This window comes from Saccopteryx bilineata, chromosome 4 (assembly GCF_036850765.1).
Source record: "Saccopteryx bilineata isolate mSacBil1 chromosome 4, mSacBil1_pri_phased_curated, whole genome shotgun sequence".
NCBI lineage: Eukaryota > Metazoa > Chordata > Mammalia > Chiroptera > Emballonuridae > Saccopteryx > Saccopteryx bilineata.
The window spans coordinates 130,512,207-130,534,136 of NC_089493.1; the positions used below are offsets into that span (position 1 = coordinate 130,512,207).

Here is a 21,930-nt window from a genome sequence, read left to right on the forward strand (position 1 = left end):
GCCCACTGCTGACTCCTGTGTGTGTGCCCTGACTGGGGATCAAACCGGCAGCCTTGGTGCATCAGGACGATGCCCCAGCCAACCAAGCCACCCAGCCAGGGCATAAAGCAGAGAGTTCAACATTTTTCATCTCATGGCATACATACACTAATGACTAAAATTCTGCAGCACACCAAAAAATATATTTTTTGCTGATCTGACAAAAAAAGGTGTAATTTTGACTCATTCACATCAGACAGCTGTTGTGATTTTTTTTATTTGAAAGTCTAAGGAAAAAGAGATCAGTGTCCCTGACTAAATAGTAAGATATTGTATGTTTTAAAAGTCCTTGTGGCACAGGGTTGAAAATTGGTGCCCCAGAGCCTTGGAAGGGAGCTACAGAAGCCCCCTTCCTCTGCCGGATGCCCAATGACTGCAGTCCTCCTGTGCCAACAGATTGGAGCAGAAGGGCCAGCAATCTCCCATTCCCTTCCCTCAATCTCCTGTCTGAAGGACAGGGCCCAGAGCAGACCTCAGGTACCACTGAGGAAACAGCTCCAGATCCCTGCCAACTCTGGCTGTGGGTGGGAAGGGGAAGTGAATTTCCATTTTATTCTGCTTGGACTGAAATGGGGCCCTAGGGTTCATGGCTCTTGGCCTGCTACCTGGGATGCCAGCTGTACACTTCCCCCTTGCCCCATCCTCACCCACCTGAAGGCTTTATAGATGGGTCGGTACCAACAGAGGAAGGCACAGGGGGTGAAGATCACGAACCACAGGATCGAGAGACCAAAGTCTACTCCTTTGCCGCTGTCGATTAAGAACCAGGCCAGGCAGGCAAGCAGGTTCAGAAACAGAGTCACTGAATGCACTACAGAGGAGAAGATAAACATGGGCTGGTGCCAAGGTGGCTAAAGGACTTCTGGACAGGGCAAACCACACCCTGGAAAAGACATGAATGAGGTCCATGCTGTCAAGACCTGTACCCAGGCAGGGCTATCCTTGACTTTTTAGGACCTCCAAACCAGGGACCAAACCAAGTTTGTAAGAGGTGATGGGACAGCCTGGGTATCTGAGGGGTGGCGGTGGAGAAGAATAGACCCTAGACCTGATCCTTGGGAAATGGAGTATTTTTCTAAACAACTCTTTCCCTGGCCCTGGATGGCCCACAGGGAGCAACAGGGAGTCTCATCCACACTCCAGGAGCCCAGGGGTCTGTGACGAGGGGAGGCCTTCACCTATGAAGGACTGTTCATGCAGTGACCACAGGAACTCAGAAGCCCGCAGCCAGTCCCACTCCACTGATGCATGGTCTAGACTGGCCTTGAGGGGAGGTTCCCAGGACAGGAAGTGACTTTGGAGGGCCAATTATGTGGACAGACGGCCCCCCACGAAGCCCGACCAGCACCAATGAAGGTCGATGAAGGCTGGACTGTGCCAGGGAGGAGTTGCCAGAGCACCCATAAGGTTCTCAAGACACAGCCCATTGCAGTCTTGAGCTCAGAGGGGCGGAGGCTGGACTCACACATCCAGAGATAGTAGAGCATCTTGCATATCCGCTGGTAGTCAGCAGGGATCTCTGTGGAGAAGTCCTGGTAGAAGCAGGGCTTGACAGGGCACCAGAAGGGCAGGGGCGGCCAATTGTTCTCTCTCACTGTGCAGAAAGAGATGGTGAGGTGAGGCCCAGCTCTGGCAGCAGCACAGAGTAGGGGTAGGGGCCACACCAGGGTTCCCAGAGGGGCTCCAGCAAGCGGGCTCAGGATCCTCATGGGTGTAGAGTGGGGACAAAAAAAGGACAATGGATGCCTGACCTGTGGTGGCGCAGTGGATAAAGCGTCAACCTAGAAACACTGAGGTTGCCGGTTCAAAACCCTGGGCTTGCCTGGTCAAGGCACATATGGGAGTTGATGCTTCCTGCTCCTCCCCCTTCTCTCTCTCTCAATCTCTCTCTCTCTCTATCTATCTCCCCCCCTCCTCTCTAAAATGAATAAATAAAAATTAAAAAAAAAAAAAAAAAAAAAAGGACAATGGGACATAAGTGCCCACAAACTCAGTCCCAGACAACAGACCTCAGATGCACTGGGAAACACAGAGCTAAACAGCTTAAGTGATTATTATTATTATTATTTTATTTATTTATTTATTCATTTTTAGAGAGGAGAGAGAGGGAGAGAGACAGAGAGGGAGAGAGAGAGACAGAGAGAGAGAGAAGGGGGGAGGAGCTGGAAGCATCAACTCCCATATGTGCCTTGACCAGGCAAGCCCAGGGTTTCGAACCAGCGACCTCAGCATTTCCAGGTTGACGCTTTATCCACTGCGTCCCCACAGGTCAGGCCTTTTTTTTTTTTTTTTACAGAGACAGAGAGAGAGAGTCAGAGAGGAGAGATAGGGACAGACAGACAGGAACACAGAGAGATGAGAAGCATCAGTCATCAGTTTTTCGTTGCAACACCTTAGTTGTTCATTGATTGCTTTCTCATATGTGCCTTGACTGTGGGGCTACAGCAGACTGAGTAACCCCTTGCTCAAGCAAGTGACCTTGGGTCCCAGCTGGTGAGCTTTGCTCAAACCAGATGAGCCCGCGCTCAAGCTGGCGACCTCAGGGTCTCGAATCTGGGGCCTCCGTATCCCAGTCCAACGCTCTATCCACTGCACCACCGCCTGGTAAGGCACTGAAGTGATTTTTTTTTAAACTGCCCATAAGCAAGGAATTGTAGACCAGTGCCCCCACTCTATCAAATACACTTAGAGTTGAGAAGAACACAGAAATAATGTCCACCCATTAAGGTTACACTACAGGTCTCCTGACTTGCACCCTACTTCCCTCCCCAGGACAGCCCATTCTAAGGTGACCTAAGCAAAGGCCAGAGACTGCCCAGGAACAAGCAGGCAGAGGCAGCTCCCTGCACCAGGCTGGGCAGCCCAGGGCCCCGCGTGGCCTCTCACTGTGTAAGTTGGCCGCAGTGTTCTGCAGCTCCCGCTCCTTGCGTTCCAGCTCGGCTGCTTTCCTGTCCAGCTCTTCCTGCTGCCGGAGCAGGCTGGCCTGAGCTGCAGAGGCCACCGCCTGGAGCAAAAAGGAAAGTGAGAGAGAGGGACAGTGCTGGCCTGACAGGAAGTCACAGGGCTTGTGCCCCACACAAGGAGAGCCAGCTGGGAATCCCAGAGGCCATCCCACCCCCAGTATATTGTGTACCTTAGACCATCACCGGGAGGCCAAGGTTACCTGTCCCCTACTGCCCTTGCAATACCTTTGGCCCCTTCACCATTATCAGGTCTCTCCTCTCCCCTTCATTCTGAAGCTTGAGATAGAGAAACACCCCCCATACTTCAGGCCAAGTTCAGTGATGCTGACCTTTGGGGCGACAGCAAAGGGTGAAAGGCCTCACAAGAGGCTGCCCTACAGCCAGAAACCCAGAGACCCCAGTCTTACTTGAATAGCCTGGATGTGTCTGTAGGCACACAGTGCAAACATGCTAGAGTGCGTGGGCAGGGAAGGCGCTTGGGCCATCCTGTGTATACCTGGAGCCTGAGTGATGCACATTCAAGCACCTCCCCCTGTTCCACTCCCAGGAACTGCCCCTGAGGTCCACCTGAGCTGTGACTGGCTATACTCCAGATAGCTTCTTTGGGTGTGGTCCTGCTCTACCTGGCTTTCATGGAGTCCAAGCTTTAGCCCCTGTCCAGGGAGAGCAGGGCCTCTGAGTGAAGCAGCTAGGAGATTCCACATGAGGCTGAGCAGAGCTGGACCCAGAGCTCCAGCTCACAGCCCTGCTACTGCTGGTGCCGCTGCTGCCGGGCCCAGTCCCGCCTGAAGTCCATAGTCCTTCTCAGGGAGCCAATACCAAACCTGTCATAGCACAGTATGACACGTACATAGATGTATGTTCTCTCTCCCCAAAAATGAGGTCTCTAAAAAGCTAAGGTATCTTCAGAAGGTAAATTTTGGGTATTAGAGGTAGAAGCATGACCAGACTTGACCACAGGGAGAGTCTGAGCCTATTTCCCGAAGTCTGTGACTTCAAATGAGCAGGTCCCAGGACCCACCACCCAGCTGAACAAGAAGTCTACTGGCCTCAGGGTATTGGCTCATAGGATCCCAGAGCCGTGGCTGGGCCCAGGGGCCCAGGGTTTCATGCAGGGACAGCACTTTCAGAGTAAGTACGCCAGATGGGAGCAGCATGGGGCCCACTAGAGTCCAAAGTCTAACGTGGGCAGGTTCCAGCCAACATGCTCTCACTCACGCTCACCTATACTTGGCCTACCTTTGGAAGCTTTGGCATGTAGCTGTCTCTGAGAATACTATCTCCTCCTAGGAGCATCTGCCTCTCTGAGAGCTCACTCACTGCCAGGAATCTGGTAGGCAGGAACTTGCTGGCCTGTCTAAGCAGGAACTGCAACATACAACTCCATTGTGGGTCATGCTCAGCAGGAGCAGTGAGGAGTGAGGGGTTGGAGAGCTGGGCACTAAGCAGACAAGACTCACAGTGTTTGGTGAAGAGACAAAGGAAAACAGGAAGGAAGACAGGAATAAATGAGGTTAGGAAAAAAAGATCTGGCCCCCAAGTCAGAGAGAACACACTCAAGGCCCCAGGAGCATCTGGAACGGGACGACAGGCAATGCTGCCTAGTGAGTGGGGCAGCATTTGGTGCTGGCAGTGGGGCAGGGGGTGAGGACATAGGAGAGTAGACCCTCTACACGGAAGTGACCAACTCCAAAGAGGTGATCAACAGGTCCCCTGAGAAGAAGCCAGGAATGAGGCCCCACAGCCTTGATCTCAGGACTTGCCCTTTCTGAAAAAGAAGCAGAAGGATCCTCTGTCAGCTGTTACCTGGGGGGTTGGCTGGGTTGGCTCCACTGAGGGCTGGAGAACCGCCGGCTGTGAGGGCCCAGGGAACTGGGTGACAGGAACTGTTGTGGCTGCATTTGTCTGCATGGGACAGATCAGGAGTGAGATGAATGGGACTCCACTCATTGGGGAGCAAACTTGCAGCAGGATAAGCAGTGCCCCTGCCTTTGAGGAGTGCTCCCTCCAGGCTGCCTTCCGCACCTTCTCAGCAAGCCTCAGGCTCTGGACAGTGTGAGGCCTAGTCCAGTACCTGACCTTTCGGGATCCTCGCACTGCCCTGACCTCTTCAGGGTGTGCCCAGATGAGGGACCCCAAGGGGAGAACTGGTGGCTTTCTCATCTTCCCCCCACCCTCAAACTCCCATTAAGATGGTTCCTTTGAGGAATGCAGCTGGTCACAGCACCCTGTTTGCCAAGGGTCCTTGCCCCAGAGACCCCAGCAACATGCCTAGGACCCAGGGGCTCAGAAAGAGGACATAATCACCAACCTCTGAGAAGGGGTTGAATTCAGCCAGGCCACTTTGTGGGGCATTGGTCAGCTGGGTCACAGAGGGATCCTGAGGAGAAAAAGAGCCATGAGATGCTGAGAAGAGAATAACTTGGTGAGGTGGCGGGGAGGGGAGGATGGGGACAGCACCCCCTCAGGGCTAGCAGACAATCCCCACGATACTCAGCTAAAGTGAGGCTGTGGTGCCCAGCCCCTGCCACACAGAGCTGCAATACTTTTCCCTTTCTGGAGAAGGAGGGGTACAGCCCGGGTGACTTCCCACAAGATATACAAAGCAAGCTTTACATGCTGAGGCCAGAGAACAGCACTGCACGTGGTCAGTGTCCCTTATCAATGTGCGACGATTCCCAGCACTCACTTCCAGAGTGGGTTCTGTGGTGAGGGGGGAGGTGAATGGACAGTATGGGTGGAGACTTGACCTTTCTGTACTGTTTTATGTACTACTTTATTACTCTTAATTTTTAAAGGACAGCTCAAGGTTCTAGAACAAAAACACGCTGCTGGCGCCAGTGCTGGTTTGAATATATCAGGCGTACTTACTAGGAACGAAGAGACAAACAGGCTCAGATAAAAAGCCAGGAAAATGTTCTTGGTTCTTTTTTTCCTAGATTCTTTTTTTTTTTTAAAGTGAGAGGAGGGGAGATAGTGGGACAGACTTTACACATGTACCCTGACCGGGATCTACCCAGCAACCTCTCTCTGGGGCCATGATTTGCTCATGCTCAAATCAACCAAGCTATTTTTTAGCACCTGAGGCTGATGCTCCAATGAGCTATCCTCAACACTTGGGGCCAACACTCCTTAACCAATTAAGTCACTGGCTGCAGGAGGGGAAGAGAGAGAGAGAGGAAGAGAGAAGCAGATGGTCACTTCTCACATGTGCCCTGACCAGAAATTGAACCAGGGACATCCACATGCCAGGTCAATGCTCCATCTACTAAGCCAACCAGCCACGGTCTCTAGATTCTTTTAAGATATAAACATGTCCTCAGAACATAGCTTATCCTAAGTATTTTATTTTATTTTATTTTATTTTATTGCGAGAGAGACAGGAAGAGAGATGAGACGCATCAACTCGTAGTTGCGTTACTTTAGTTGTTCACTGATTGCTTCTCATTTGTGCCTTGCAGGGGGCTTGAGCCAAGTCAGTGACCCCCCTGCTCAAGTCAGTGACCTTGGGCTTTAAGCCAGCGACCTTTGGGCTCAAGCCAATGACCATGGGGTCATGCCTATGATACCATGCTCAAGCCAGTGGCCCCACACTCAAGCTGGTGAGCCTGCACTCAAATCGGATGAGCCTGTGCTCAAACCAGTGACCTTGAGGTTTCAAACCTAGGACCTCAGCTTCCCAGGTTGATGCTCTATCCACTGCACCACCACCGGTCAGGCCTTGTCCTAAGTTTTTTAATCTTCCTTTTCCCATCTGATCTCTGCTGAGGCCAGCCCTTTCAGGCCTAGGGCCTGCACAAGGCTCCCCACAGCCCTCCTCACCCAAGCAGCCTCCCTACCGGCCTGAAGCCAACCTGTCATCGTGCTGTTGCCCAGCAGAGCTCCTATCCACCTCTCCCTAGACATACAGACAGGATCAGGTCTAGTACACCGGCAGTGGCCCGGCTCTGGGGGAACAGCTGTGGGAGCAGCAGACTGCCACTGGACCCGCCAAGGCCCCGTGACAAGCCTCACTGAGGCTCACTGCCCGCACACCTAACCCTCCCCGCCACTATTCATTCAGATGCACCTGTCCTCTGGCACAGCCTCATCTCCACCAGGAAGCCTCCATAGGTTGTTTTTTTAAACACAGTGTTAACACTAACTAGATTCACTTTTTTCTATATGGGAAATGGACACTCACCATGGTGCAGTACCTTTCCTAGGTCTCAAGATGGAAGCTAGCTCCCTATTCTAGACATTTATAGACCTCCGGGTCACACGGAAGGTGTTCTCTAACCTTCTCACAGGTAACAGTGTGTGATACCCCCTTTGACCCCTCCCCCCCAATGCCTTCCCACCTGAGCTACTAGTTCCTAGAAGGCAAGGCTGTGTCCAACCTGCCCCAGGCCTAATCCAGAGCTGGGCACTCTGCCCCAGCTCCCTCCTTGTCTCTGGTGGGACCTCACCCTCTGTCTCCACGTGACCTCTTCTGTAAAGACACAGTGTAGCCATGTCTTTTCTGCTGGACACCGTCCCTGCCTGGTACAACTTGGACAATGTGACAAGGTAAGGTTCAGGAGGCCACATGGAGCTGGAGGAATTGGCCTTGAGGATACTTTTTTGGCTGAATAACTAGCAGATTTCTCTCTGAATTATTAGGCTGGCTTCCCTCAGGAAAGATTCAGGGCTCAGCATCGGTTCCCCTTTGACAGCAGAAACCAAGCCACAGCGCAGTGAGGAAGCTAAAGTCACTGAAATTGTACCCACCATCCAAGGAACTGGTTCCTCAAGTCTGACCCACTATAGGACAGAGAACAGGACAGGGACTCGGCTCTGGTGGCAGTTTCAGGTACTGGCATACACAACTGCCAGAGGTCCCTGTGTTTAGTATGCAGCTTCAGTCTCATGAAGAGATGTTATCTCCCTCACCAAGGTTAGCCAAAAGAGGATTCTGGGGGGATGGGGGCTGACTGCACTGTCCACACTGGTCCCCCTCTCCCCTTTTAAAAATTTTTTTTATTGATTTTAACTTATTGTGCTTACATAGATTCAGGTGTCCCACCGAATATATCTACCTCCCCCCCCATGTTCCTCTTGATACCCCCTTTGACCCTTCCCCCCAATGCCCTCCCCCCTTCCCTTCAGGATTTGCTGTCCTGCTTTGTATAACGCTGTATTATGTATATATAATTTCACTAATCTCTTTCCCTTCTCTGATCCCATTCTCTCCTCCCCTTTCCTTCTGACCGCTTAAACTCTGGTCCCTTTGATCCCACCTCTATCTCTATTCCATTTCTCAGTTCACACTGTTCATTAGATTCCTCGTATGAGTGAGGTTATATGGTATTTTTCTTTCTCTGCCTGGCTTATTTCACTTAGCATAATAGTTTCCATGTCCATCCATGTTGTTGCAAAAGGTCAGATTTCCTTCTTTTTCATGGCCACATAGTATTCCATTGTGTATATGTACTGCAGCTTTTTAATCCACTCGTCTACTGACAGACACTTGGGCTGTTTCCAGATCTTGGCTATTGTAAACAATGCTGCAATAAACATGGGGGTGCATTTCTTGTTTTGAATCAGTGATTTGGTATTCTTAGGATAAAATAAAAGCCCTCTCCCTTTTTCTAAAACCTTAGAGACACCAGGCTCACCGTAACAAGTCCTGTCTCCACTAATAGGCAGTCAAGTCTGCAGCCAGGTGTCTAGTTCACACTCTGGCTCCCTAGCACTGGGGCAGAGCCTGTGTGGAGCAGCAGCTCAGGTAATGTCTGGGGTACATGCTGCATGCTGTGGGCCCAGTGCTTTCTCCAAGAGGCACCACTCATTGGCCAGGGCACAGAGGAGACTCTTCCATCACAGTGGCAGCCCCAGGCTCTGAAGCACCTTGCCTGGGAAAAGGAGCCTGGAACACTCTGGTAGACATGGATACTTCCCATGTGAGGAGACTTGGGCTCCTTCTGAAATGTGGGCAGATTCAAGAAAAGCTGAGTCCTGGCGACAGAGGTAGAGATGACAGGGGCTGAGGAAGGCAGCTGGTGTTTCCTGAGTGTCTGCTGTGTGCCAGACTTATACACCAGGATGCTACTAGGGAGGCCTAGTCACCCCAGAACTGGCCACTGTGTCAAACCATCAGAAAAGAAGGTCGCACCAATCTTTCTCAACCTGGTTCATTGAAAGAATTAATCCACCTGACCTGTGGTGGCGCAGTGGGATAAAGCGTCGACCTGGAACACAGAGGTTAACAGTTAGAAACCTTGGGCTTGCCTGGTCAAGGCACATATGGGAGTTGATGCTTACTGCTCCTCCCCCTTCTCTCTCTCTCTCTCTCTCTTTCTCTCTCACTCCTCTCTCTCTAAAAATCAATAAATAAAAAATAAAAAGAAAGAATCCCCACTACCCTAAGGCATCGCTGTCGGGAATGCCTCCTGTGCATCCTGAAACCGCCCTGGTTATATTCCCTTTTTTTTTTTAAGATTTTTTTTTTAATTTATTTTTTCGTGACAGAGACAGAGAGAGACAGATAGGGACAGACAGACAGGAAGGGAGAGAGAAGAGAAGCATCCGTTCTTCTTTGGGGCACCTTACTTGTTCATTGACTGCTCTCTCACATGTGCCTTGACTGGGGGGCTACAGCAGACCGAGCGACCCCTTGCTCAAGCCAGTGACCTTGGGTCCAAGCTGGTGAGCCTTACTCAAACCAGATGAGCCCGCGCTTAAGCTGGTGACCTCGGAGTTTCAAACCTGGGTCTTCCGCATCCCAGTCCGATGCTCCATCCACTGCGCCACCGCCTGGTCAGGCTATATTCCATTCTTGAGAGAACGGAGAAACAGCCACTCCAATCAGTACCTATGTCCTGTGGCTCAGCTGAGGAGGCCTGGCTACAGAGGCCACACCTCCTCCTCCTTCTACCTCATGACTGCCTGCTTAGGACGTAAGTCGCACCAGGAGAAAGCCTCTGCTTAGAGGGGAAGCAGCCTGCCCAAGATCTCAGGGGCAGTGGCTGAGCTCCACTCTGAGTCCAGGTCTGTCTGTCTGCAAAAACATGCGGGGTGAACTTGAGAGGGAAAGGGCAGGTCTGCTGTTTTCAGCAGTGGCAAAGCGCCTGACAAACAGAAGGTGTGCATCAGTGTGCCGCTGAACGCATGAGCCTTGCTCCGGAAGGACACAGACAGGGGCACCATAAAGGACTAGGACAACTGCTTCTGCTCATGTCTTTATTCCGGGGCTTCAGAGAGGTCGTTCTTGGGGAATGCCCTTTGTAGGATACATGCAGAGTCTTGCGACAAAGGACCATACCTACGGGCCTGAACGAGAACCCTTGGCTTTTACTCTGTCATAAATAAGGCATCTACAGCGGCAACCTTCTATTCCACTCACCACACATCCCTGAACTTATAAGTGGGTCAGGTCGTTATTTAAAAGGACAGTGAGAGGCCCTGGCCGGTTGGCTCAGTGGTAGAGCGTCGGCCTGGCGTGCAGAGGTCCCGGGTTCGATTCCCGGCCAGGGCACACAGGAGAAGCGCCCATCTGCTTCTCCACCCCTCCCCCTCTCCTTCCTCTCTGTCTCTCTCTTCCCCTCCCGCAGCCGAGGCTCCATTGGAGCAAAGATGGCCCGGGCACTGGGGATGGCTCCTTGGCCTCTACCCCAAAGCGCTAGAGTGGCTCTGGTCGCAACAGAGCGATGCCCCGGAGGGGCAGAGTGTCGCCCCCTGGTGGGCGTGCCGGGTGGATCCTGGTCGGGCGCATGCGGGGAGTCTGTCTGACTGTCTCTCCCCACTTCCAGCTTCAGAAAAATACAAAAAAAATCTAAAAGGACAGTGAGAGCGAAGTTTCACCTACCGAAAAGTAACCTAAAACCCCATCAATGCCAAAGGCCCCAGACTGAGCTGATGCTCTTTACTGAATTCATAGCTGTAATGCCAGTAGCCGTGGCCATCATCACAGCCACCTGGCCCGTGCAGGTTCCCATTTAATTCAGACAGATGACAACAGAGCCAAGAACTGGTGGGCCATTTTCATTCCTGCTTGCAACCAGTGGGTGAGAAAATACACACGGCTGGAAAACATTTCCCTTTCCATTCAGGGCTCCCAAAGCCACTGACTTTCTGTTTTTTTCCTAGAATCAAGGGCCCAAAAGTCTCACTCAGTCCCCTCTGTGCACCTCCATTTTGGCTGCCTCTTCCCCTGCAACCACATGGGCTCTCTCCTCTGCAACAACGTGGTCTCTTTTTTAAAAATTTTCCAGCGAAAAGTCCCTCCTCCAGCATACATTAACATAAACAAGCCCCTTCCCAAGCATGAAGGCTGCCCCACATGGGCAGCACCACTTCTAATAAAAGTGAACAAAACCAAACAACACAAATTCCACAAACGTATTTGCCCAACAATAATAAAACATTCCTGAACCCAGTTATGTCATTCAGTTAACAGTCACAAACAGTGTGACCGACACACAAAGATGAACAAGGCAGCAGAGATACATATACAGGAACCCTGGGTAGGGTGAAGACAGAAGACAGGAGAGGGGAGAAGGGAGGCTGAGCTGGGCTCTGAGGAAGGCAGAGTTTCAAGAGGAGGGGGAGAAGGTGAGCAAAGGACCAGTGAGTAAGGCCCAACCCAGCTCTGGGGCAGGGGAGTACTTCGTTGTTACTGGGTGCAAGGGACCTGAGAGAAAAAAGGCAGAGTCAGGCTGGAGCTCTGCCAAGAGGGTGTTGGGGACTGCAAGCTGACAGGGTCCTTGCGGTTTAGATTTTTGGGGGACTGAGGTGTAGAGGACTGGCAGTAAGCTGACGTGCTGCCCAACCCCCCACCTCATTTGCTTGCTTAAGTTGCTAAAGGCTAAGTTTTTCCCCACACCTCCACATTAGCTGTGATGCTGGAGTGTTTCTATTCCTCCCATCCCCACTTGTTTGATTAAGCTGCTAGAGGCAATTTACATGCCCTTCCTCTCACCCTTTGTTTTTTTTTTTGTTTTTTTTTAATTCATTTTAGAAAGGGGGGGGGGAGAGGAGAGAGATAAGGGGGAGAAGAGCAGGAAGCATCAACTCCCATATGTGCCTTGACCAGGCAAGCCCAAGGTTTCAAACAGGCGACCTCAGCATTTCCAGGTCGACCCTTTATGCACTCTGCAACCAGAGGTCAGGCCCCTTTGTTTGTTTTGATGTTGGTTGATTTCAGTTATGGGGTGGGGGTTCTGCACTTGGGAAAATTCTTTAGTTGCCTTGGAGATGTGTGACTTTCTATCTGAGACTTCCTTATTTGCATATGGCTGTGCACTATATTTTTGGGGGTTTTTTTTGTTGTTGTTGTTTTTACAGAGACAGAGAGGGATAGATAGGGACAGACAGGAACAGAGAGAGATGAGAAGCATTCATCATCAGTTTTTCATTGCAACACCTTAGTTGTTCATTGATTGCTTTCTCATATGTGCCTTGACTGTGGGGCTACAGCAGACCAAGTAAGCCCTTGCTCAACCCAGCGACCTTGAGTCTAAGCTGGTGAGCTTTGCTCAAACTAGATGAGCCCGCGCTCAAACTGGCGACCTCAGTGTCTGGTACCTGGGTCTTCTGCATTCCAGTCTGACGCTCTATCCACTGCGCCACCGTCTGGTCAGGCTGGCTCTGCACTATATATAATAAAGCAGACCCGGGGCTTTGCTTTTGCTCTTGCAAGCTAGCTACCTGCGTTGCAGAGAGACCTTCCGATCCCATCCTTTTTCTTCTCTGAGTTTATTTCTTCATCCTGCACCGTTTTCACTCAGGACCTGGACAATTACTAGCTGCACTGGTCCGAGGCAGGGAGGGGACCTGAAGGACACACTGGTTCTCACTGGTTTCGCAATGATTTTTCTTTTTTAAATTTAATTTATTGGGGTGACACTGGTTGACATAATCATACAGGTTTCAGGTACCCAATTCTACAACACATCTCTGTATACCTTATTGTGTGTTCTCCCCTTCAAGTCAAGTCTCTGTCCATCCCCACTTATCACCCTTCCCCCCACCCCACAATGCCTGGCTCCCAGATCCTGCTGGCTGTAGCTCTCTGGGACTTGTCCTTGCTGTCTCATCCTGCACTCCACCCAAGCTCCCAGTGTGGCGTTTATTTCTGGCTCCAAATAGACATTAAATAAATACCTCATGGGTTAAAAACCTTAGCCATTCTCTCTGGGAGGCATGGAGTCACCAGTACGTTAGAAGCTCTGTGAAGTCCTACTTTCTCTGGAGAATGTGTCCACACAAGAATGGATGACCACTCCTGAACAGGCTGGCTGTCCCAAGTGCACACGAGCCACAGTTAACCTTGGTACTCTCTGATCCAGAATTTAAGAATTCATCCTAAGGAAATATGCTGAAAACACATGAACATCTATCTGTGTCTGCAAAGATATTATTGCTCCAGGATTTACAATAGAAGAAGAAAAGCAGAAAATAACTGTAATATCCAATGAAAGTGAGCACAAATGTGTTTTGGGGCACACTCTCTCAATGGCCTGAATGGCCATTCAGAATCACAGCTATGAACACAGGGCAGCAATGCAGAAAGGGCATTGTGACATGAACACATTTTGTCCAAAGTGCTCATGAAAAAAGACTGGCAGGAAAACACATAAAAATAACAATAGTTGCAAAAGACTGGTAGAAATATGAGTGACATTTTTTTGAAATTTTCTATAATGTGATTGTTATTTTTACTTTAAAAACACATATTTTAAAAAAGAGCCTGAGTACCCACCCAATGAGCCAAGCGCACTCTCAGGCCTCCCTGCTGCCACAATGACCTGAGCCGCCCGGCCCAGCCTCAAGCCCCCAGGACCTGGCACAGCATCCCTCTCAGCACAGTCCATTCTCAGTCAGACAGAGCCACTCACCATTGCCTGCCCCCTCTGTTGACCCCTGTATAAACCATCACAGGGTGAAGGACCTGGGAAAAGCACTGGCTCCTGCCCTCAAGCAGCACATAATACAGAGCACCAAACAGAAATCAGGGCACACAGAGACAGCATGGGGTCAGTGCTGCAACAAGGAGCGGGCAGGCGCGAGGGCATCACAGGTCAAGGAGGGACTAAGCTATCTGGAAGAGTTAAGAAAGGCTTCACAGGGTGGCACCTCAGTTGGATCTTGAGAGATGAAAAATAATTTAGTTAGCACTACAGGGGAAGGCAAAAATAGCATTTACAAAGGCTCAGTACTTTTATTTTTTTGTTTTGTTTTCTTTTTTGTATTTCTCTGAAGTTGGAAACAGGGCAGGCAGTCAGACAGACTCCCGCATGCGCCCGACCGGGATCCACCTGGCACGCCCACCAGGGGGCGATGCTCTGCCCATCTTGGGGCATCGCTCTGCCACAATCAGAGCCATTCTAGCGCCTGAGGCAGAGGCCACAGAGCCATCCTCAGTGCCTGGGCAAACGCTGCTCCAATGGAGCCTTGGCTGCGGGAGGGGAAGAGAGAGAAAGAGAGGAAGGAGAGGGGGAGGGGTGGAGAAGCAGATGGGAGCTTCTCCTGTGTGCCCTGGCTGGGAATCAAAACTGGGATTCCCGCACGCCAGGCTGACGCTCTACCACTGAGCAAACCGGCCAGAGCAAGGCTCAGTACTTTTAAAAACAGCTTTCATGTGTTCCAAGAACAGAAGAAGGTTCTGGGATCTGTGGAGCATCAGGGAGCCTACCTAAAGAAGGGGCAGGGCCAAGTGTGGGGAAAACAGCTGTGTTAGGCTTGCTTGCAGGGTTACCAGCTGCAAGCACTTTGCCTGATAGGTACATAAGTGCGTGGCTGCGCCACCTGTGTATGGCCTAGATAAGGCTACAGGGGTTTGTGCTTGAAAGAGATGAGGGATTATGGATGTGCAGATTGCCTGCCCACAAGTGTGAGGGGCCATTTTGAGGTCTGTTTGCCTTAGAGGCTGTCCCAGTAGAGCCCGAGCTCTATGTCAATCAGGTGTCCCTTGATTCAACTTCCCTGTGCAGTGGGACACTCCTGCTTGTCAGCAGGGCTGGCAGCCTCTTCGAGACTACTCTTGAGGCAGCTATGAAGATTCTACTTATCAGTGCCGACACTAACTGCCACCGGAGAAAAGACATGACCGACGCACAAGTTAGTTGCAAGAATCACACAGGCAACTAGTTTTTTTTTTTTTGCTTTTTTTTTTTTTTTGTATTTTTCTGAAGCTAGAAACCGGGAGAGACAGTCAGACAGACTCCCGCATGCGCCCGACCGGGATCCACCCGGTACGTCCACCAGGGGGCGATGCTCTGCCGTGACCAGAGCCACTCTAGCGCCTGGGGCAGAGGCCAAGGAGCCATGCCCAGCGCCCGGGCCATCTTTGCTTCAATGAAGCCTCGGCTGTGGGAGGGGAAGAGAGAGACAGAGAGGAAGGAGAGGGGGAGGGGTGGAGAAGCAAATGGGCGCTTCTCCTGTGTGCCCTGGCCGGGAATCGAACCCGGGACTTCTACACGCCAGGCCGACGCTCTACCACTGAGCCAACCGGCCAGGGCCAGGCAACTAGTTTATTACTCACAAATCCTTTTGGTGTGCCTGGGTACAGCTTAAGGGGGCCCTGTCGCATGCTCCTCTCGGCTGTTCCTGGTCACAGTGGCGTGGAGACAAGACCATGTTCACATTGGAGTCTGGGTGACTACTGACTACCGCAGCAGGGGGGGCCCTTAGCTTTAGTACCTTTTCTGGCCAATGCCTTCTACCAGGTGTCAATCTACAGGATTATCACCTCAAACCCCCTTTTTGGGAGTTCCTCACAGGGAGCCCTTTTTATGTTAATCTACTGAAACATTATATAAAGCCACTTTTAAAATGTTCCTAGGGAAGCCTCCTGTCTACTACATCAAAGCACAGAGTTATGACATCAAGCCACTTATCTATATGTGGTAACTTCACACACACACTAACTGCGCCCTGCACAAAAGGCAGAGTCTGTTTATCATATCTGTACACATATTTATTCCTATCCAAAAGATATTACTTTATTTCCTTAATTGCTTTTAATATTTAATTGCTTTTATATAGCTTCCATATTTTTCTATATTTCTATATATTTAATTACTATAGCCTTATATTACTGCAACAGAGGTGGTTTTTCCCTGCCTGTGTGCTTTGTCCACCCTTGTGAGACTTTATTAAACGGAATAGCCCAAGCCTTTCTGGCTCTGCAGTTTTTCTACCATCTGCCAGAATCCAATGTGGACCTGCCTGGCCTTGGCCACCAGCATTATAGCCAGACTGCAGGGGTTCGGACTATACTGTGGGGGCAATGGAGGACAAGGAGAGACTGAGCAGGGACTGCCATGATCATGTCCACTAGCAGTGGAGGGTGCAGCGCTCGGGGAAGAAGGATGCCAGAGAAACCTGGCTGGGACACAACAGTCCATGTGGGTGACAATGCGGACTGAACTAAGGTATGACAGCTGGAGAGATAAAAGAAGGTATAGACTCCAGAGACCCTTTTCAGGTGGATGCCACAGGCTTAGCCACTCTCTAGGATGGGGAAAGTGTGGCATTACTGCAGGGCAAGAAGGGGTGCAGCAGGGAAGGGAGAGGAAAGAGTTGAGTTGCCAGTTTGGGTAACTGGGGACCAGGGCTGCCACTGATCATAAGTGATCATGGAACAAGAGGAACAGGTTTTTCAGGATTGGGTGTAGGGTATGTGGGAGCAGGGAGAGGATCTGAGAAGATACAGGGTCAGACTGGAGATACATAAGGAAAGTATCTGGTTGGAATTGCTGGAAAGGTCCAGGGGAGAGCTGAACAGCAGCTTGAAGCTCAGGAGAGGGATGAGGATTAGAGTGCTAGATCTGGATCACTGCTATGTGGATGCTATTCTGAAGCCACATAAATGGAAGAACTTATTCAGAGAGGTATGCAGTGAAAACAGAGTCGAGCACAGAAAGGACACGCCTAAGTGTATGACACAGATTTCTTGAGACAATGCTCCCATTCCACAGGGAAGTTCTAACAGGTCCATTTGGAGATTTTTAGAATTCCCAAAGTCTGACCTGGGTGGCACAGTGGATAAAGTGTCAACCTGGAATGCTGAGGTTACCAGTTCAAAACCCTGGGCTTGCCCGGTCAAGGCACATACAGGAGTTGATGCGTCCTGCTCCTCCCACCTTCTCTCTATTTCCCTCTCTTTCTCTCCCCTCTCTAAAAAAAATGAATAAAAAGAAAAAAAAAAGAATGCCCAAAGTTAGAATCAAGCTGGAGCCCGCCCTCTCAAAGAAGTGGCAACACCATTGGTGTCTGTGCACTGAAACTCCTGTAACTGCTCACATTCAAATCACATTTCTGCTACCACTTTCTCCTCCCACAGGAGAGAAATGTTTCAAATTCTCTGGGAAGCAGGCACACCACTAAAATGATCTGTTTTTATTATTTATTTTTTAATTTTTCTGAAGTGAGAAGCAGGGAGGCAAAGAGACAGACTCCCGCATGCACCCGACCGGGATCCACCTGGCAAGCCCACTAGGGGGCGATGCTCTGCCCATCTGGGGCCTTGTTCTGCTATAATCAGAGCCATTCTCAGTGCCTGGGCCAACTTTGCTCCAGTGGAGCCTTGGCTGCAGGAGGGGAAAAGAGAGAGACAGAGAGAAAAGAGAGGGGGAAGGGTGGAGAAGCAGATGGGTGTCTCTCCTGTGTGCCCTGACCAGGAATCGAACCCAGATTTCCAGACGCCGGGCCGACGCTCTACTGCTGAGTCAGCCGGCCTGGGCCTGAGTTTATCTTTTAACTGCAAAGAGGCAACATGTGAAAGTGATACTGTGTGATTTTGGAAACTCACAAGACCTAAAAGCTTTCTCTGTTCAGCACCACCAGCTGGATCAATGCAGGGTGCTGGGGTAACCCCGCAGGGATGCTGAGGAAGAGAGCAACCTTGGTGTTTATCTGGGTGACCTAGTTGTTAGTGGACTGCTGAAAAATCAAAGGAACAGTACCATGCCTACCTTTTCAACTCTCTAGCTCCCCATCACCTGAGACTAAGAACCTTTAGGACCGTGATGGCAAACCTATAACATGCATGTCAGCACTGACACATGTAGCCATTTTCGATGACACGCGACCGCATACGGCACATACCAGAGAAGTATGGGGCCGCATGCCAAGAAGGACATTTCATCCTTGGCTCCTACATGGCCAGGTGCAGTAGCCAAGGATAAAACATTTGCTGTAATATACACACTCTGTGCCGGAGGTCTGTAGGCCAAAACAACAGAACTCCAGTACAGAGTGTCTAGTTCTGGGACTTCGGTTAGGCTGTTAGGGGATCTTTGACCTCACTTCTGGCCGGCGGAGCAGCAGAATGCCACAGGGGACGCATCTCTGGGGCCCTGTGATCACCATTACCAGCAACCACATAACCACAGCAACCATCATCCAATCTACTGTTCTGGGGTGTCGTGGACTTCTAATTGGCCATCACTACTGAGATAAGTGAGGGGGAGGCTGGGAGAAGTGAGGGTCTGTTCTATGGGTGCCATTTCCCGCCATTAGAAAAAGCAGCAGCATGGCCTGACCTGTGGTGGCGCAGTGGATAAAGCGTCGACCTGGAAATGCTGAGGTCGCCGGTTCAAAACCCTGGGCTTGCCTGGTCAAGGCACATATGGGAGTTGATGCTTCCAACTCCTCCCCCCTGTCTCTCTTCTCTCTCTCTCTGTCTCTCTCTCTCTCTCTCTCTCCCTCTCTCTCTTCTCTAAAATGAATAAATAAAAATAAAAAAAAATAAAAAAAAAAAAGGCCTGACCTGTGGTGGCGCAGTGGATAAAGCGTTGACCTGGAATGCTGAGGTCACCGGAAAAAAAAAAAAAAAAAGAAAAAGAAAAAGCAGCAGCCACCTTAATTTACATTGAATGCAACTTGCAGAATTTCAAGACAGCATCTGGGCTCAGGTGTTTGTCGACTTGAGGTCAAAGCTTGAGAATCTGGAAAGGTGCTGCTTAAGAGAATCTAGAGGAGTGCCACTACGAACAGGAAATTTGGAGTGCCTGGAACTGATTACCAGACACGTTTAGCACCCTGAAAAATATAGCAATGGTTTTACTCACAATTTTTCCCTCTACTTATTTTTGTGAGACCTTATTCTCAGCATTACATAATATCAAAACCAACAAAAGAAACAGATTGACAGATGAAGTTAGTAGCGCTTGCTTGGGCTTGAAGTGCACAAACTACCAACCTTCAATTGAAGATTTAGCCAATGAAATTCAGCAACAAAAAAGTCACTAATAAGCAGGTTAAAGAATTCCCCCTCACTTATCTTACTTCACAGCACCCCACACAAGTTAAATAATATCAAGGCCAACAAAAGAAACCGACTGACAGATGAACAAAGAAGTCACTAAGCAGGTAAGTTAAATAATTAGTTTTTGGTTTATTAAATACAGTTCTATATTACAATTATACACTTGTTATTTAAACTATAAATATCACGAAATTATGGGGTTTTTTTCTCGAAATGACACACCACCGAGTTATGCTCAGTTTTTTGGCAATTTTTTTTTTCTTTTTTGGCAAATTTTGACACACTAAGCTCAAAAGATTTCCCATCACTGCTTTAGGAGCAGACACTCAGGAATCAATCCAAAGCAGGACCCACATCCCCACAGGGGTACAAAGCAGATGCACTATCATTAAGTGAGGGTTAGGGAGCCTGACCAGGCAGTGGCACAGTGGACAGAGCATCGGAGTGGGACACAAAGGACCTAGGTTCGAAACCCCGAGGTTGCCGGCTTGAGTACAGGCTCATCCGGCTTGAGCATGGGATCACAGACATGGCCCCATGGTTGCTGGCTTTAGCCCAAAGGTGCTGGCTTGAGCAAGGGGTTACTTGGTCTGCTGGAGCCCGCCTGGTCAAGGCACATGTGAGAAAGCAATCAATGAACTAAGGAGCTGCAACAAAGAATTGATGCTTCTCATCTCTCTCCCTTCCTGTCTGTCTGTCCCCCTTATCTGTCACAAAAAGAGAGAGAGAGAGAGAGGGTTAGGGAGTACCAGTGGAGGTTGTGAAATCTCCTGTTGGCTTGCAGTTTCCTGTTTCTTCCTACGAGTTTGGTAAAACCTCTGCTGCACTCTTGTGACAATTCTTACTTTGCAGGAAGTTTTCTAACAATCTCAATTATTACTATATGCTAGCAAGAGATCATAAAAACTCACGCCCACAGGTGGGGCAGGGGTGGGAGCTGAAGGTAGATAAAGAACATGGGTAATGAAGAAGAGAAGAAAATAAGGAAAAAAAGAAAAAAAAAAGAACATGGGTAAGGAAGTCAACTTAAAGGCACACCAAGAATTTCATGGGATGTTACAAAAGATAGAAGAATTCCATGGTTTAATAACTTTGAGAGCCTGACCTGTGGTGGCACAGTGGATAAAGCGTCGACCTAGAAATGCTGAGGTCGCCGGTTCGAAACCCTGGGCTTGCCTGGTCAAGGCACATATGGGAGTCGATGCTTCCAGCTCCTCCCCCCTGTCTCTCTCTCTCTCTCTCTCTCTCTCTCTCTCTCTGACTCCTCTCTCCTCTCTAAAATGAATAAAAAAAAAAATTAAAAAAAAAATAATAACTTTGAGAAATGCTGGGTCAAATAAAGTTGAGTAAATGTCTTTACTGTAGGATTTCTCAGAGCCTTTAACAAATTAACAAGCCTTATCAATCTTCAGGAAAAATAGAACAAGTAGTGATTCCCTAACTTACTTGACCACAGACCCTGAGCACCTTTCAGGACTGGTACAGTATTATTCAGAACATATGCTGCTTTGAAATACGGTCTAAGGCCTGACCTGTGGTGTTACAGTGGATAAAGCATTGACCTCGAATGCTGAGGTTGCCTATTTGAAACCCTGGACTTGCCCAGTCTAGGCACATACAGGGAAACAACTACTAGAAGTTGATGCTTCCTGCTCAACCCCTTCCTTTCTCTCTCTCTCCTCTCTCTAAAATCAATTTTTAAAAATACTGTCTTAGCATAAAACAATCTGTATTATTCCTATTCCAATGCCACACATTGGGGGAAAAAGAACTTAACTAATTTGTTACTTTCACCCCTACAGTACTCCTATTTCTTAAATGTATGTATTTATTTTTTATTATTTATTTATTTTTTTATTCATTTTAGAAAGGAGAGAGAGAGAGAGAAGAGAGAGAGAAGGGGGGAGGAGCAGGAAGCATCAACTCCCATATGTGCCTTGACCAGGCAAGCCCAGGGTTTTGAACCGGCGACCTCAGCGTTCCAGGTCAATGCTTTATTCACTGCGCCACCACAGGTCAGGCTGTATGTATGTATTTAGAGAGGAAGATGGAAAGAGAGAGAAACATTGATTTGTTGTTCCATTTATTTATGCGTTCACTAGTTGACTTGTATGTACCCTAACCAGGGATCAAACCTGCTACCTTGGTGTATTGTGACAGCACTCTAATGGACTGAGCTACCTGGCCAGGGCCTAACCAGTACTCTCTCATTTTAAGAATGGTGGCAGTGGTGACGGTGTAACATTCTTTCCTTAGATGGCCTAAATAATCCCAGGGCAGGATTTTGGTTTTTTTTTTTTTTTTTTTCTTTTTCATTTTTCTGAAGCTGGAAACGGGGAGAGACAGTCAGACAGATTCCCGCATGCGCCCGACCGGGATCCACCCGGCACGCCCACCAGGGGCGACGCTCTGCCCACCAGGGGGCGATGCTCTGCCCATCCTGGGTGTCGCCATGTTGCGACCAGAGCCACTCTAGCGCCTGGGGCAGAGGCCACAGAGCCATCCCCAGCGCCCGGGCCTTCTTTGCTCCAATGGAGCCTCGGCTGCGGGAGGGGAAGAGAGAGACAGAGAGGAAAGCGCGGCGGAGGGGTGGAGAAGCAAATGGGCGCTTCTCCTGTGTGCCCTGGCCGGGAATCGAACCCGGGTCCTCCGCACGCTAGGCCGACGCTCTACCGCTGAGCCAACCGGCCAGGGCGG

General features: G+C 49.8%; 1 protein-coding gene across 2 annotated transcripts in view; it reads right to left on the reverse strand.

Moving 5' to 3' along the window:
* The window catches only part of SCAMP2 (secretory carrier membrane protein 2), a 31,133-nt gene that overhangs the window by 6,538 nt on the left and 2,665 nt on the right, over nt 1-21,930 (reverse strand). The window contains exons 2-7 of one of the 2 annotated variants that reach the window (XM_066278189.1): nt 5,314-5,382; nt 4,809-4,907; nt 4,242-4,370; nt 2,926-3,043; nt 1,505-1,633; nt 691-850 (exon numbers count right to left, since the gene is read on the reverse strand). In XM_066278189.1, coding sequence (XP_066134286.1) covers nt 691-850; nt 1,505-1,633; nt 2,926-3,043; nt 4,242-4,370; nt 4,809-4,907; nt 5,314-5,382 — 704 coding nt within the window. The remainder of the gene's footprint in view (nt 1-690; nt 851-1,504; nt 1,634-2,925; nt 3,044-4,241; nt 4,371-4,808; nt 4,908-5,313; nt 5,383-21,930) is intronic. The other variant, XM_066278188.1, reaches the window with a different exon arrangement.